At 50.6% G+C, this 14,159-nt stretch overlaps 1 protein-coding gene across 1 annotated transcript in view; it reads right to left on the bottom strand.

Moving 5' to 3' along the window:
- Positions 1-14,159, bottom strand: part of LOC308340279 (contactin-associated protein-like 4) — a gene marked incomplete at both ends in the record, with an annotated part of 134,764 nt that overhangs the window by 31,380 nt on the left and 89,225 nt on the right. The window contains 4 exons of the mRNA XM_080799412.1: positions 4,685-4,841; positions 6,766-6,963; positions 11,094-11,213; positions 12,165-12,271. Coding sequence (XP_080655538.1) covers positions 4,685-4,841; positions 6,766-6,963; positions 11,094-11,213; positions 12,165-12,271 — 582 coding nt within the window. The remainder of the gene's footprint in view (positions 1-4,684; positions 4,842-6,765; positions 6,964-11,093; positions 11,214-12,164; positions 12,272-14,159) is intronic.

Genomic DNA, 14,159 nt, shown 5'->3' with positions numbered 1-14,159 from the left:
ATCTCTATATATGTCTACATCTCTGCTCTCAGTGACTGTGTCACCTAAGTACCTTGGTCCTGAAACCAGCAGGTCACCTAATGGGCAGGCTTGGGGACAGACATTCCCACTCAGATCATGAGGCCACGGACTCCACTGCTATCCAACATATTCAGTAAAAACATGCCTTCACACATAAGCAACAGTGAGCTAGAGGACATAATGATAACTATGTTTCTGGTACCAAGGAAGAAGATAAAATGATCAAGGACTAAATTTAACAGAAAATGTACCGAATGAGTAGAAGAAAAATTTTCTGAGAGACGTAAAAGTGATTTGTGTGTTTCTTTCTCTTGGGTAAGAGAATAAATTACGGTATGTCCACACAATGGAGATCACTATGAAAAGGAACAAAGTGTATAAAAATACTGAGAATGTTATCTTTAGTGTAAAAAAGAAGGGGAAAATAATAAACTACCCAGGTATTTACTTATTTATGCAAACATAAACATAAGAAAGATAAACCAGGAAATAATGAGATTGGCAACCTGGAGTGAAGGGTAATGGAGGGGGAGGTGTGGAGGGGAAGAGATGTGGATCCAGGTATAGAGAGAGAGAAAGAAAGGAGATGGGGATGGATATGAAAAATGATGATGCAGATGGTGGAAGTGGAGCCTGATAAAGAGATAGAGGAGGTAAAGATTGAGAGATGAGTTTGGGAATGGGCAAGAAGGTGGGGATGGGGGTGGGGATGGAGATGAGGATGGGGATGGAGATAGAGACGGAGATGGGGATGGGGATGGAGAAGGAGGTGAGATGGAGAAGGGGATGGGGATGGAGAAGGAGGTGAGGATGGGGGGGTGGAGGTGGGGAAGGGGATGGGGATATACACAAAGATGAAAACTTTGTTCAGTTTACTTTTAGAACCGTCATATTTTCACATACTGAACTAGAACACTTGGAATAAAACAAATAATGCAATAGAGTTAACAAGGATGGGAATAACTTAAAATGAAATACAAACATAAATGAATGAAACAAATCATAAATAACCATTTATAGCATAACTACACTGAAGGAGGGACAAAGAACTAGTCTGTGACTATTTTTACACTATGTGTACTAAATGATCTACCTGAAGTCAAGAAAGAAAAGGAGGGAGGGAGGGAGTGATGGAGGAAGGAAGGAAGGAACAAAGGAAGGAAGGAACAAAGGAAGGAAGGAAGGAAGAGAAAACCCCAAACCTTTAAGGAAATGTTAGCTCTATCAGTAGGCTTCCTCTCTGTCTTTCTCCTCCACCCCCCACCTCACGTTATGGGTTAGTGATTCTGACACAACTTTTTGCAAATTCTGAGACTGAAAATAGAAGTACATGCTTTTTAGGAAATGAGGACCAGGCTCCTTGTTGTTGGAAAGGGAGTTACAATTATGGAAAGAGGATGGTTAGAATTTATCCCACGGCATTGCAATGGGATTGGTGAGGTCATGCATTCTGACATTCCAGTAGTACTGAGCACACCTAATTCCAAGTACTGATACCCAAGTACTATTTTTTCCTAAAAGGAACCAGATCTTCTTGTAGAAATGGCGATTCCAAAGCTGCAGCAGAGAAAGTACGAGTTTGGAATCTCGTATAGTGCCAAAAGTTAAGAAAATGCTCAAAGAATAGACACATACTAAAAGGGCATAGCTTGAAATGACTCCCACTGGTCAAATCTAGAAAAAATTAAGCATAAAATTAAATGACAGGAAAGAATTATAACACAGTGAATTAAGTAAAAATTCAAAAATCCACAATGATATTAATAAATAAATAAATTGTGTGTGTGAGAGAGAGAGAAAGAGAGGGAGCGAGCTAGAGAGAGAGAGATTAGGGCACACGTGAAAATGAAAATGTAGAATGTTACCCTTTGGAGATTTGGTTTTGGAAGATGCTCAGCTATGTTTTCTTCTAAAACCTACTTTTTCATCTTTGATATTTGATCTGAAATCTGACTGGAATTGGTTTTTGTGTAGTGTAAAATAAAGGTCAAGATTTAATTTATTCATATGGGTATCTAATTGACTCAGCTCTATTAAAAGGACCATCCTTTCTGTGCCTGGGTTGTCCCTTGTCCTGTCATGTGACTGTCCATCTGCCTTTGCCCCAATATCATGTTCTCTTTAGATCCAGTAGGAAAGGCCCTCTAGCTTTGTTCTTCTACAACATGGTCTTGACTCTTTTTGATGCTTTTTTTTTCCATTTAAATCAGAGAACTAGCTTGCCAATTCACGCACACATGAGTGCGCGTGCACACACATCTCTCTGAGTTCATTTACAGATTTTTAATCTTTCATTTTGCAAATTTCAGACTAACAGACACATTGCAGCCATAGTCTGAAGACTGCCCACTCACGCCTTGTCCCTCCGACGAATGGTGGGCATGCTGGTGCGTCAGCCCTCTGGAGCATCAGCCTGGCTTACTCAGGCCACGCACGTCCTTGCGGCCCATGACTGCCCCCAGGCAGAGGGAAGGGAGGTGTCTGGGACAGGCACAGAGCATCTGGGGGCCCTAGTGGTGTCTGCTACAGCCCACCCCTTGCACTGCATTGATCCCCTGTGACCACATCAGCTCCTTTCTGTCTTGTTGCTGACTCTTCAGGGCGGTGGCTGGTAGTGTCCGCAGTGGACCAAGCCCTCCGCTCTACTGTTGGCTCTAAGGTCTTAAATAGCAGGTACCAGCTCCCCTTGTACCACCCACCGTGGGCACCCCTCTGCCTTGGGGCACTGCTGCTGGGTGAGCTGTCCACCTTGAAGCATCTTGAATATGGCTTTCCTGAGGCTCTGATCTTGGTCTCTCCCCTGCCAAGCTGTGGTTGCTGTGACTGCCATGTCCTGGGCGAGTCAGTGCCAGAGAAGATGAGAGAATTCTCTGGGTGCAGGCTGTGCTCTCCACCCCACTTGCATAGAGGCAGCACAGTGCAGCATGTCAGACACAATCCTCTGTAGCCATGAACAAGGAACTCTCTCCTTTGCCCCCTGGTTCACTGGCGTGAGATACCCAGGTCGCCCATGGTCTGTGGTTCTGGGTTACTGTTGCTCTCAGGGGCTCTAACCCTGTCACTCCACATCATGCAGACAGGAAGCAGAGGTTCTACAAGTGGGTCTTGGGGTAATATCCAGAAGGATCAGTGATGCTGCATATCCAGAAACATCTTTCACAGTGGGAATGAGTCACAGGGCCCACAGGGCAGGCATCGGGGGTCAGAAGGCAGAAGGGGGCTCATGCCCTCTGGACAAGCCACCTGGTCTTGCAGCTTTCTGGGGTTTCTCCCTGGTGGACACCCTGTTCGTCACTGACGGGAGACCACAGATACACTGACCCCTCCATGTCTCACCCCCATGTCTTGTCCATAGATGGTCTCCAGTTTCCAGTCTTGCTCCTTCCCAGACCCTGACAGTCAGAGCCATTCACCCCTGCCCAAGAGGCCTCCAGTGCTCCTACATCACGTTAATGGCCGAGGGTCCTGCTCTGAGCCATGCGGCCAGAAACGTCTCCTTACTCCCCCACCCCACAGCATCCCGATTTTGTCTCAATTCCTGAGTGTAACAGATATTCTGCAGCCAAATGGATCCCATAGATCAAACTTTGTTCCTTTAGACGTGATTCTGTGTCCAGGACCTGTGCCCAGAGTAGCGTATGAATGTGGTACCTAAAGCGTTTGAGCTAAGGGGAATATTTTTAAATTGGGGATACATTTGAAACATGAATCCCAGAGATTTCAAAACCTTTCCACTTTACACAGAAATAAAAAAAAATCAATATGCCATGCAAGTTCTTTAGCCTCAAGTGTAAGTAACCAATTTTCTAATTTCAGATGTTCTATCAACATGAGACAGCTTTTCCATTTAATATGTGGAGGACCATTTTTACATCTGTGGCACTCCGCAGGCTAGTATTTCCAAAGTGTGGTCTCTGTGTGATATATATGATTTTAAACATAACCTGATTTGACCAGCGATGTGATCGCATAATCTTGGACTCCCTCTCCAAGCAGGATATTCAGGCCCAGCCCGCTTCTGCAGGCAGCACCCCTCACAGAGCACCATTCCCTGTACCTGTTTGACTAGGGACTGCTTCATGTCACTTGTCTCGGAGGGACATTTCAGAAACTATGTCCTGTCAAGAAAATACCTCTTAAGTGAACTTCCTGAGGCAGGATTCAAAACCGTTAGAAATGATAATGAGGCTGATGTGATATTGAACAAAAAATATTAGTGAGTCCCGTGGATTTATCAGGATAACAGAATATTGGGGGGTGAGATGGTGTGATGTGTGGGTTTCCTCAGCAGTAATCCGGGCAGGGGTGAGCGGGTGTGGCAGCCCACGACCTGAGGCCGATCGCGAGCTGGTGGCTAGTGGTGGGCACCTGGGACTTGTTATCGGTGATCTGCCCTTTGGGGGTTGGGGTCTGTCCCTGCCCCAGATGAAGACATTAGGAACAAGAAACAGGAAGTGAAGAAAAGAAAGCAAACCAGCAAATCATTGATCTTAATCATTCAGATGAACAGTATCATATTTTATCACCTTGGATGTTTTTTACCCTCTCAGGTGTGATTTCCTCCCCCTGACCCTTGGCCTGGCTTGTGTAGCATCTCCCCGAACATACACATTCTGAGCAACAGGAAAGCCCGTCTTGTGGACGGAAATCACATGCAATTCACCATTTGTCCTGGTCTGCGTCGCAGTTGCAGCGATGCTGGGAGTCAACACAGTTCCCTGCTAGTCCACAAGCACACGTCTGGGCCTCAGGCATGGAGCCCGCCCAGTAAGTGCGTGTCCCGTGGGTGCTTCCAACCCACCAACTCAGAGGCGTTCCATCTGAAAGACAGGTTTGAGAAAGTGACTGCTCTTTGGTCCCCGAGCCCTCCCTCCCTGAGACGACTCCCTTCCCTCCAAGACCATTACTAAGAAACCGGCAGCCAAGAACAAGTCTGCTCCAGAAAGGAACCTGTTCTTAGCGCTGTAACGGGATGGTGTTGCTGGGACAATTCTAACTCAGCTTGGGTTTGTCCGATGACATCAGACTGATTGCATTGAAAATAAACAGAAGCACCCAAGTCTCTCCATCACGGCATTAATAATTTTTAATGAGCCAAATTACATGATTTCTTTGAGAACTAGATTAAAAGGTGAGCTGTCCTGAGGGTTAAAACACTGGCAGCTACACTAGAAGTGACACCTGCTGCGGACCTGAATGCCTGTTGGATGGGAACAACCCGGCACAGACGGGTGGGTGTCCGGAAGTGGGCTCCTTCTCTCTCCTCTCCAAGGCTCAGGCTGCGGACTCCCCTCTGAGTCCGGGCTGTGGGTTCCCCTCTGAGTCCTGGGCTGCGGGCTCCTGTGGGCACTGCATGGGTCCGGTCCCTGCCGAGGCTTGTCTGGGGCATCTCTGTGCTGAACAGCCAGTCACACCTCCATGGGTGAACCCTCTTCCCTGGGCTGAACGCATCTCTGTTCTGAAAGCCTAAGCAGCAGCGCCCCCACGGGACCAGAGCCCACGGCCACCAGAAGAGACAGACCACATCTCCACGAGCCCCAGCATCCCCAATCCTCGGGAGGGAGTGATGAGCGAGGGCACCCTGGGAGGCACACCCACAGGGCTGGCAGGAGGCGGTGCTGTGTGGATGTTCCTCCGTGCCTGTGAGTGGCTGCATGGCCACCAAGAGACTCTGAGCATCCAGGGTGTAGCAGTGCCGTGGTCCGTCCCACTTCCTGAAAGATTTGGATCTCTCCACCCAGGACCGACAGCCACTCCCACTGCCACCTCCCTGTGCGGCCAGAACAGAGATGTGCAAGAAGGCATCTAAGATGAATTACTTCCAAATTAAGCTGATAGCTCACTGCTGGGAGGCTGATGGCATTTAAAATATGTAATAGATATTTTGATAACACTTTTAAAATTTTAATTATTTCACCATTGTGCTTTCAAACCAGGGAGAAATGACACCACCGGGCTGCGTCTTTTAAGTGTGTTTTCTATATCCCTCCTCTTTCCCACCAACAGTGACTCTCCAAAGGATGTCAGAACACCGAGGGCCTCTGGTTGCATTTGCAAATTGGTAAGTACTGTAGAGACTAGGGGAGGCAGGGGGGTCTGCCTGGGAGAGCCCGACCCTCCAGCGGGAGCCCTTGGCCATCCTTCCCTTCAACCTGCAACTGCTCCTTCTCAGGAGAACTAGCTTTAATCTGAGGCTACATACACTTTCCTGCCATTTTCCTCATGGGTGAAAAGAGGATTGATTTGCAAAATTCAAATATGAGCTTGTGTCATAAATGCTGTGTGGTCTCCACACCCTGCATCCACACTGGGAAGCTGGGAGCTGAGGAGCCAGTGTGGGGTTTGGTCCCGGGACCCTGAAGGGGGTGCGCAGAGGGCCTGAGAGCATCCCAAGTAGGAGCATGCATGGTGGAAGCCATGTCCAGAAAGACATGTGCCTTCATAAAGAATGAAGCAGTAGATGGTTTGAAAAATCAAGGCCGGAACAGGGGAAGAGCAGTGAGGGCCAGGAAGACACAAGAAACAGCGCCTCAGTGAAGTAATCAGAAGGAAGAAAGGCACAGCCCAAAGCAGCACTGAGAGGCAGTCTGGGTACAAGGGAGAAAGGGAAGCATCTGCCCCTGGATCAAGCCAGACCTGCCCTCCGTGCCGCCTCCACCTACTTCTTAGCAAGGGAGGTGGGGCTGGCAGGGGCTTGTAGGGGCTGGCAGAGGCCACTGACCTGTGCACATTGTGGGCACCTACCTTGTGGGTCCCGGAGCCGAGACCTCTTGCAGTGGAACTCCAGCATCTGCTGGCAGTGCCTGGCACGGGCGATGATGGCCCGCAGCTGCTCCAGGCTGGCCTCGTACTGGAACACTGCCCAGTGGGGGTTGTTCTGGTCTGCGCCCTTGACCCTGGTGAGGGCTGAGCTGTTGTGCTGCACGACGGTCCACGGGACGTCTCACGGGTGGAGCAGGAGAGAAAGGAGAGGAGCGTCATTGAGCGGGACACTCAGCACTGCCGGTGGCCTTCTAGTGGGCCGACGCAGAGGCAACGCAAATGGGACTCTGACCCTTAAATCATGGGAGAGAGTGGTCTTCCTGTGATGATGTGTGTCATTTATGTCTGAGCTGATCCTGTCGTGAAAGTGGGTATTTCTGGATTTTTAGCCAGACAACATTCGTGGGAGAGAAAAGATGTATAACTGCATTATTAAATTTCTCTAATAATAATCTAAAGTAATTCAAGGCAAGTAATTCAAAACAATGGCTTTTCTACTAGAACAATACTCTTTTCTTCACTGGAGAATGAGCCCAACATCGTCAGCAGCCCGTGCTCCTCTCATGTGCTCTGACCGGCGGGCTCTCTGCAGGTCACTGGGGCGTCACACGCCTGCTCCATTCAGACCTGAGAGGAACGCAGAAGTGGCCTTCCTGGACCCACACCTGAGCCTACTCTGTAGGATGAGATGCCCTGGCCTTGACAGTGCCATGAGCCCTGGCCACTTCTGTCTACCTGGGGCACCTCTGTCTTCCTGGGACACATCTGTCTACCTGGGGTGCCTCTGTCTTCCTGGGATACCTCTGTCTTCCTGGGGGTACTTCTGCCTACCTGGGGCACATCTGTCTACCTGGGACACCTCTGTCTACCAGGCACAGTGGCTGGAATAGGAATCTTGCATACTGAATGCTGGCACAAGGGGACATCGATTCTTCTAATCCCCATTGCTGGGACTCTCTCTGTGTGGTGCAGTCACTCAGCATCATCTGTGAGAAGGAATTGGTTAAATTGTCCCTTTTTTGTTGGCATATGTCCAATTAAGGGGCCTGGAAAGCAGCCATATGGACCTGGTTCTGTTGGTTTGCTACTTTGTGTGGCCCCTGTCGATCCTGTGTGTCTGGAATTCCTGCCCGAGCCACATCCACGGCCCATGGCTGTCGGTGTGCATCAGACGAGGACTTCAGGGCATGGAACAGCTTGACCAGGGAGTCCTACGTGAGCCGCCTGCTGTGTGGCCCGTGGGGGCACATCCCAGAGCTGGAGCGGCTCATTTCTTCAGGACTTCTGCTGCTCTGAAGCCGCAGGAGCCCAGGAGTGAGTGGGCTGGGGGTGTGGGTCACCTGCCATGGGCCTCCCCGTTCTCGTGGGGACGGACCTGGGGTCGCTGGGGATGGCTCACACTGGAGTCCACATGTGACAGTGGATCCTGAAGCCCGTGTGACGTGGAATTGTGGGCTGACCTGTGGACACAGCTGGGGAACAGGGGGGCACATCAGGTTGGTTCCATGCAGGGCTGGATTCATCTGGACTGAAACCCAACACTCACTCTACCATGAGAGGCTCCAGTTTCTGACTCGCATGCTTTCTCTGACCTGACGACACATCAGAGCACAGATGGCAGAGTTCACACAGCAGGTGAATCCAAACCAAACCAGACTGGAGCACAGCACAGCTGCTGGGCAGGGCCTGCATCCCCAGGAATAAACTGAGAAACATAGACGTTTTCAACATGGAAATCAGCCTCGGAGACCCGAGGGCGTCACGTGGTCCTCATAGGTACTGAGAAGACATCCTGACTGCACTGAATGTCCTCACTGATGGGAGGCAGCAGCCCGTGCCTCCTTCGTGGTGACGAGCCAGCGGTGCCCAGGAGATGAGGAGTCCACGGTCCGTGGCCCCCACCTGTGTTCTGTCCTGGGTGGGTCACACAGGCCTCCTTCACTCACAAGGTGTGTTGGAGACATGTTCCTCTGCTGACACTGCTGGGCACACATGCTGGGGAAACGAGGGGCTTCTGCTCCCACCCCGGATGCCCTCCAGCTGCTGCCCATGAGAAGCCCCAGGGATGCAGCTTCCCTCTGCTGTCTTCCTGGTCCTCCCTCCCAAATAGTCCGATTCCCATTATGATTTTGGCAGATGTTGTGAGCATCACAAACACGTCAGTTTTCTTTCACCTGAATGAAACATGAGCCTTTGGCCCCTGACCCTGTTCTCAGGGATGAGGGACACGTAACATTGCTGCCCCTGGGAAGGCAGAGACCCAGAGCCCAGGAGAGGGGGTCCCCGTGCAGCATCTCCGGAGACCACTCCCAGGGCTCTCAAGGCTCCACCCACCCCAAGGACGACCCTAGACGTCCTCAGAGCCATGACGACTCTCAGTCCAAACATGGACTTCGGGTCCCCGTCTCCTGCTGCACTGTTCCCAGCACAGAGGGGACACATGACTCCCGGGGCCAAGGAGGCAGGGGTAGGTCTGGGCCCTGTCTCAGTGGCCGCTCTGAGTCTCAAGCACACACACATACACGCCTGCACGCATACATGACATGCACACACACACACACTCACACATGCCTGCATACATGCATAAGGATGCATCCCCACTCTCCTGGGGTTGAAGCCCGGTCAGGCCTCCCCCTGAGGCAGCATGTTGTCACCACCCAGAGCGGCTCCCGGCACAGGGCACGTGGTCTGCACAGAACGCTAGGGGCAGCAGGGACCGTGTGGTCATGCACTCAGCTGTTTGCCCCAGGCACTAGGGGTCCCCAGACACCGGCCTCAGACTTGCCCTCAGTGTTCGCCGGGCTGAGCGGTCTGTCAGGCACGGACCTGTGTCGGCACTGGCCCTGACGGTCTGGGCAGCTGTGGGAGGGCTTTTGTTCCGCCCGCACACTGTGCTGCATCCCAGCCGCTCCACGCCCTCTGGAGGGAGACCCGCCTGGCTCATATTTGAGCAAGTATTTGCTTAAAGACAGCAACAGCCAGATTTTGTCTTGAGAATTGAGAAGGCAGAAAATCAAAAATTTCATGGGAATGGTTTTAAACTATTCAAATATCATGAAAAAAAAATCTATCCAGAAATTGTTCTCTTCTCAGGGAATTTGCAACAGGGTGTGCTGTCTTCACCCGCTGTCGAAACCAAGCATGAAGCCTGGAGGCTTCCAGCACCCGGGGCGATTCTCTGACACCCGGAGCCCAGAGCCCAAGGGAGGGGGTGGGGGACCATGTCCTCCTGCAGAGCTCCCGGTGTCGCGGGAATGTGGGCTGGCCTCGGCTGCTCACACGGCCCCTCCCCTCCTGAGTCCATGTTTCCCTCATCCAGACACCAGCTTTTGCGCTGGGACTGCGGCTCACTGGTCCACATCTGCGGAAACCTCATTTCCAAACCCAGTCCCATTCGCAGGTTCTGAGGGGATGTGAAACCTGGGGGGACAGTGTCCAGCCTTGTGCACAGAATCTGGATGATCTGAAACTTAACAAGGTAGAACATTTAAAGAGGAGGCAGTCCCGTCTAGAGATGGGAGTTAACGTCCACCGGAAGGCAGAGACGGCAGTGTGGAAGGTGTCCCTTCCGGGGGGTGAGGGCCTCAGGGTGGTATGGGCCGAGGGGTGGAGGCGTGGACTCCAGTGTGGACAAGACATGGGGCTGTAGCCACAGTCAGAGCCGCAGTCAGACGCGGCCATTAGAGAGCTAGGCTGGCCTTGTCTGAGAGGAAACCAAGAACTCAAAAGCACACACTGCCTGTCCACATGGACTCAGAGGCTGTCACCTGTCCCGTGGAAACCCTCACAACTTTTATTGCAGAATAGTGAAAAGGTGGAGTCAGGAGGCTCAGTTCAGCACCCCACACTTGATTCTGGGTCAGTTCATGATCTCAGGGTCGTGGGACTGCACCTTGCAGCGGGCTGTGTTCTTGGTGGGGTGGGGGGGCGGGTCCTGCTTCAGAGTCTCTCCTCCCCCACACTTGTGCTCTCTGTCTCTCTAAAAAAATCTTTAAAAAAAAATCTTGAAGAAAAAACAAGTGAAATGACTTGCACGTCCATTAGTTCAATCAGATAAGTCTTGAAAAATCTTTTGTTTCAGGATTTAATAGGCAAAATTGTATTATTAAATGTTCCACAGAGTACATGCCTGATGATAATGACATAATTATGAATTTTTACTTCTGAGCCTTTTAAAAAAGATTTATAGTAAATACTTTTGTTGAATAACTACTCTTACAAGGGCACCCTAATAAAGCTGCTAACCAGGTACAGATCTATTTACCGGGCTGTGCTTTCGTGTTTAATAGGAGTCGAAATTGCTGACTCACCTGTCATGTTGCAGAACACGGGGAAGGGCTGCAGGGGTCCACTGCCGTCCGGGTCGACGTAGTATCTCCCCAAGGACTCGCCCCTGTGCTTGTAGGCCTCGCAGGACTGCTCGTAGAGGGCTGGGGAGAACCACCAGTCAGTCACCAGAAACGGGGTGGAGGGAGAGTCCTACATTTCCAAGGAGGAGGTGAGGGAAACCCCACGTTCTGCACCATAGCAAACAGTCACCCCCTGGGACGAAACGTGACCAAATCTGAAAATGCGGAACGATTGCTGAAAGGCATGTGTGTGATAGATAATGAAGGAGGGAGAAGAAAAGTGTGCAGCAATCAGACCTGCACTGCTGGTGAGCCCCTATAGGCAAATACGATTTCCTGGCCCAGAGCAGAATTTGGTGCACTGTCCCGTCACCAGGAACTAGACCACGAGTGTCTGCCTGGATTTCACCCGTTGGCAGACGTTATTGGAACACCTGAACCTTTGTTCTTCATGAATGTGTCCCCACACCTCTCCCCTCCCACCTGATTAAGTGCAGGGGGTGACTGAGCTAATCAGATCCCCTCTGGCCATGTCTCAGAGCGACTTCACCAGCGGGTGACTGGGAACCTGCCAGCGTCCCCTCTGCTGGGGAGGACAATGGTGACACCCACTCAGGTGGGTCTGGCGGCTCACTTATCACCTGAGGACGGACAGTTACTCGTAAGAGTCGAACTAGAAACATCAGTCCATTGAAGCACAGCCACCAGGCATCTGCTCTGTCAGGATTCAGGCATGACGGGGGATGGATGAGAGGAGATAGGGCCGTGGGGGCTCCTCCTCCCGTTGTGCACTGGACTCTGGTTCCAGAACCTTCTCTACCCTCCCCCATGGGCAACTCAGAGCCAGCATGTGAAGGTGGGGTACCTGGAGCCCTTCTTGATCTTTGTTTCCCCCCTCCCCATGTCTTTGTGAGACTGGGTCCTGGCCCCACCTACTCCCCCGAGGATGAGACCCTGGACTTTCAGTGGGTCACATTCCTAAAACCCAGGCCCCATTGTGAGAGGAGGGGTGGGGGCGGGGAGAGTACTCACGCTGGTGGCACGTGGCGCCCGTGTAGCCCGTGCCGGAGCAGTTGCAGTGGAAGGCTGTCCAGGTCTGGGAGCATCTGCCGCCATGCTCACAGCGGTTGGGCAAACACCTGGGAGGAGAGGAGGGCTCCGTGGGACTCCTGGTCTTCGGGAGACATGGTCCTGCTAGTCGACATGCGGGAACATAGAGGAGTGGACAGCGGCCGCCCCCAGCCCATGATGACCAAGCCACCAGACCCAGGCTGATGAACCCTGACTCATTGGACTGACACATGTGCTCCCCTGTCTACTGGAGAAGCCCGCTTCCTGCCACGGTAGCAACACGTGGGTGCTGCATGTGGCTGGGGACCGAAGTCGCTTGCAGAAGCCAACGGTGACACTGTGTCGTGATGGACTGTGGCCACATGGAGCATTTTGAGAGAAAAAATGGAAAACAGGGAGAGACTAAGGAGGGGCCAGCAGCTCACAGGGCATCTGTCCCAGCTCACCTACTTCTCCGATTCCTTGTCTGCTTGGTACTTGGAACAAAGGATCAAAGCCTACGTGCATTATATTACCCCAAGAAAAACAAGTAAATCAGAAAATACTCAAGAAAACTCAGCACCATTTGCGCACGATGGGTATTTTGCAATCTGCCCAATTAAAATCAGGATGGGACACTTGAAGTTTACTCGCAGGACTTCTGTGAATTTTAACTGATCAGAGGAGAACTGATTTTCCTGAATATAAACTGCAAATATCCATTAGCAAATATTCAAACAATCTGGAGAGTTTGTAAAGGGAAGCAGAACTCGTGTGAAACCGTGGGACTCAAACTAACCCCCAGGGTCACGTGTGTGCTTGTATGTGTACTTAAGCCTATGGCCTGTGATCACACACAATACAGACTTTACAGCAAACTTCTTAAAATGACTCATTAATCTGTCATGAGAACTCCGTGTTGACTAATTTATGCTTGTACTGGCACTTGTGATCGCTCAGGGAAACCCAGGAACACCGTGACTGTACTTCATTCAGAATGTTGTATGTGTGTCTTTCTTTGGTCAATGCTTGTAGGACGAAGGGGATTCACCAACAGCTGAAGTCAGCAGCACCAGCAGCAAAACCAGCAGCGAACCAGACGGATGACAGGTAGGACGGCCCTTGCTGTTTCCACCCTAAAGGAAATGCTTCCAGTTTCTGCAAACCCGAGACTAAATTTCCCATCCACGGTAAATACACCATTTTCTAATTGACCTGCATTTCACAACCTCTTGGCTGAATCCATTTTTCCTATTTTCAGATTGGGAGATTTGGAGAAAATTTTGGGATTTTTACTCTTATGAAAGAAAGGGAGAGGCTCAGCTTGTTCATTCCATCAGGACAATCCCGATGTTGCAAGAATTCACTAAGATCCTGAGAGGCAAATGCCAATGGCAACCTCAGACTGATGAAAATGGCCCAAGATTACAACTGTTATTTAAATTCTTTTAAAAGGAAACCGACTGTTTAAGCAGAAATAAAACAAGGCCCAGGGAAGGGTTTATAGTGAGAGTCGATAAAATGTTTGGCAGCAAAATCAGGAAAGCTGATGTATAGATTCAAGAAAGTTCTAATCAAATTCCTAGCAGGATTTTTTTTTTTTTAAAGATTGTATTTATTTGATGGACAGAGATCACAAGTAGGCAGAGAGGCAGGCAGAGAGAGAGGGGGAAGCAGGTTTTTAACAAGCAATCAATGGGGACCAGTTTGTGTAAACTGGCAAATGTGACAAAGGATCTTTACATGTCAGATGACATGTTTCTATGTTTGTGTTAAAAACCTGCTTTTACTGTAAGCGTTTTATGCACAAACTGGTCCCCATTGATTGCTCGTTAAAAGCTGCATGTTAGAAAAATTTCCCAAGAGCCGAGGTAGCAGTGGACGGGGACGCCAGAACCATGCTCAGCTGTCCCAGGCATCCTTCCTGCTGGCAGCCGTCTCCCCTAGGGACCCCTCTGCCAAGTGTGGGTTTGGGGG

This window comes from Martes martes (assembly GCF_963455335.1).
Source record: "Martes martes genome assembly, chromosome: 3".
Classification (NCBI taxonomy): Eukaryota; Metazoa; Chordata; class Mammalia; order Carnivora; family Mustelidae; genus Martes; species Martes martes.
Note: the sequence above shows the minus strand (reverse complement) of the source record. Positions and strands in the feature narration are given on the sequence as shown.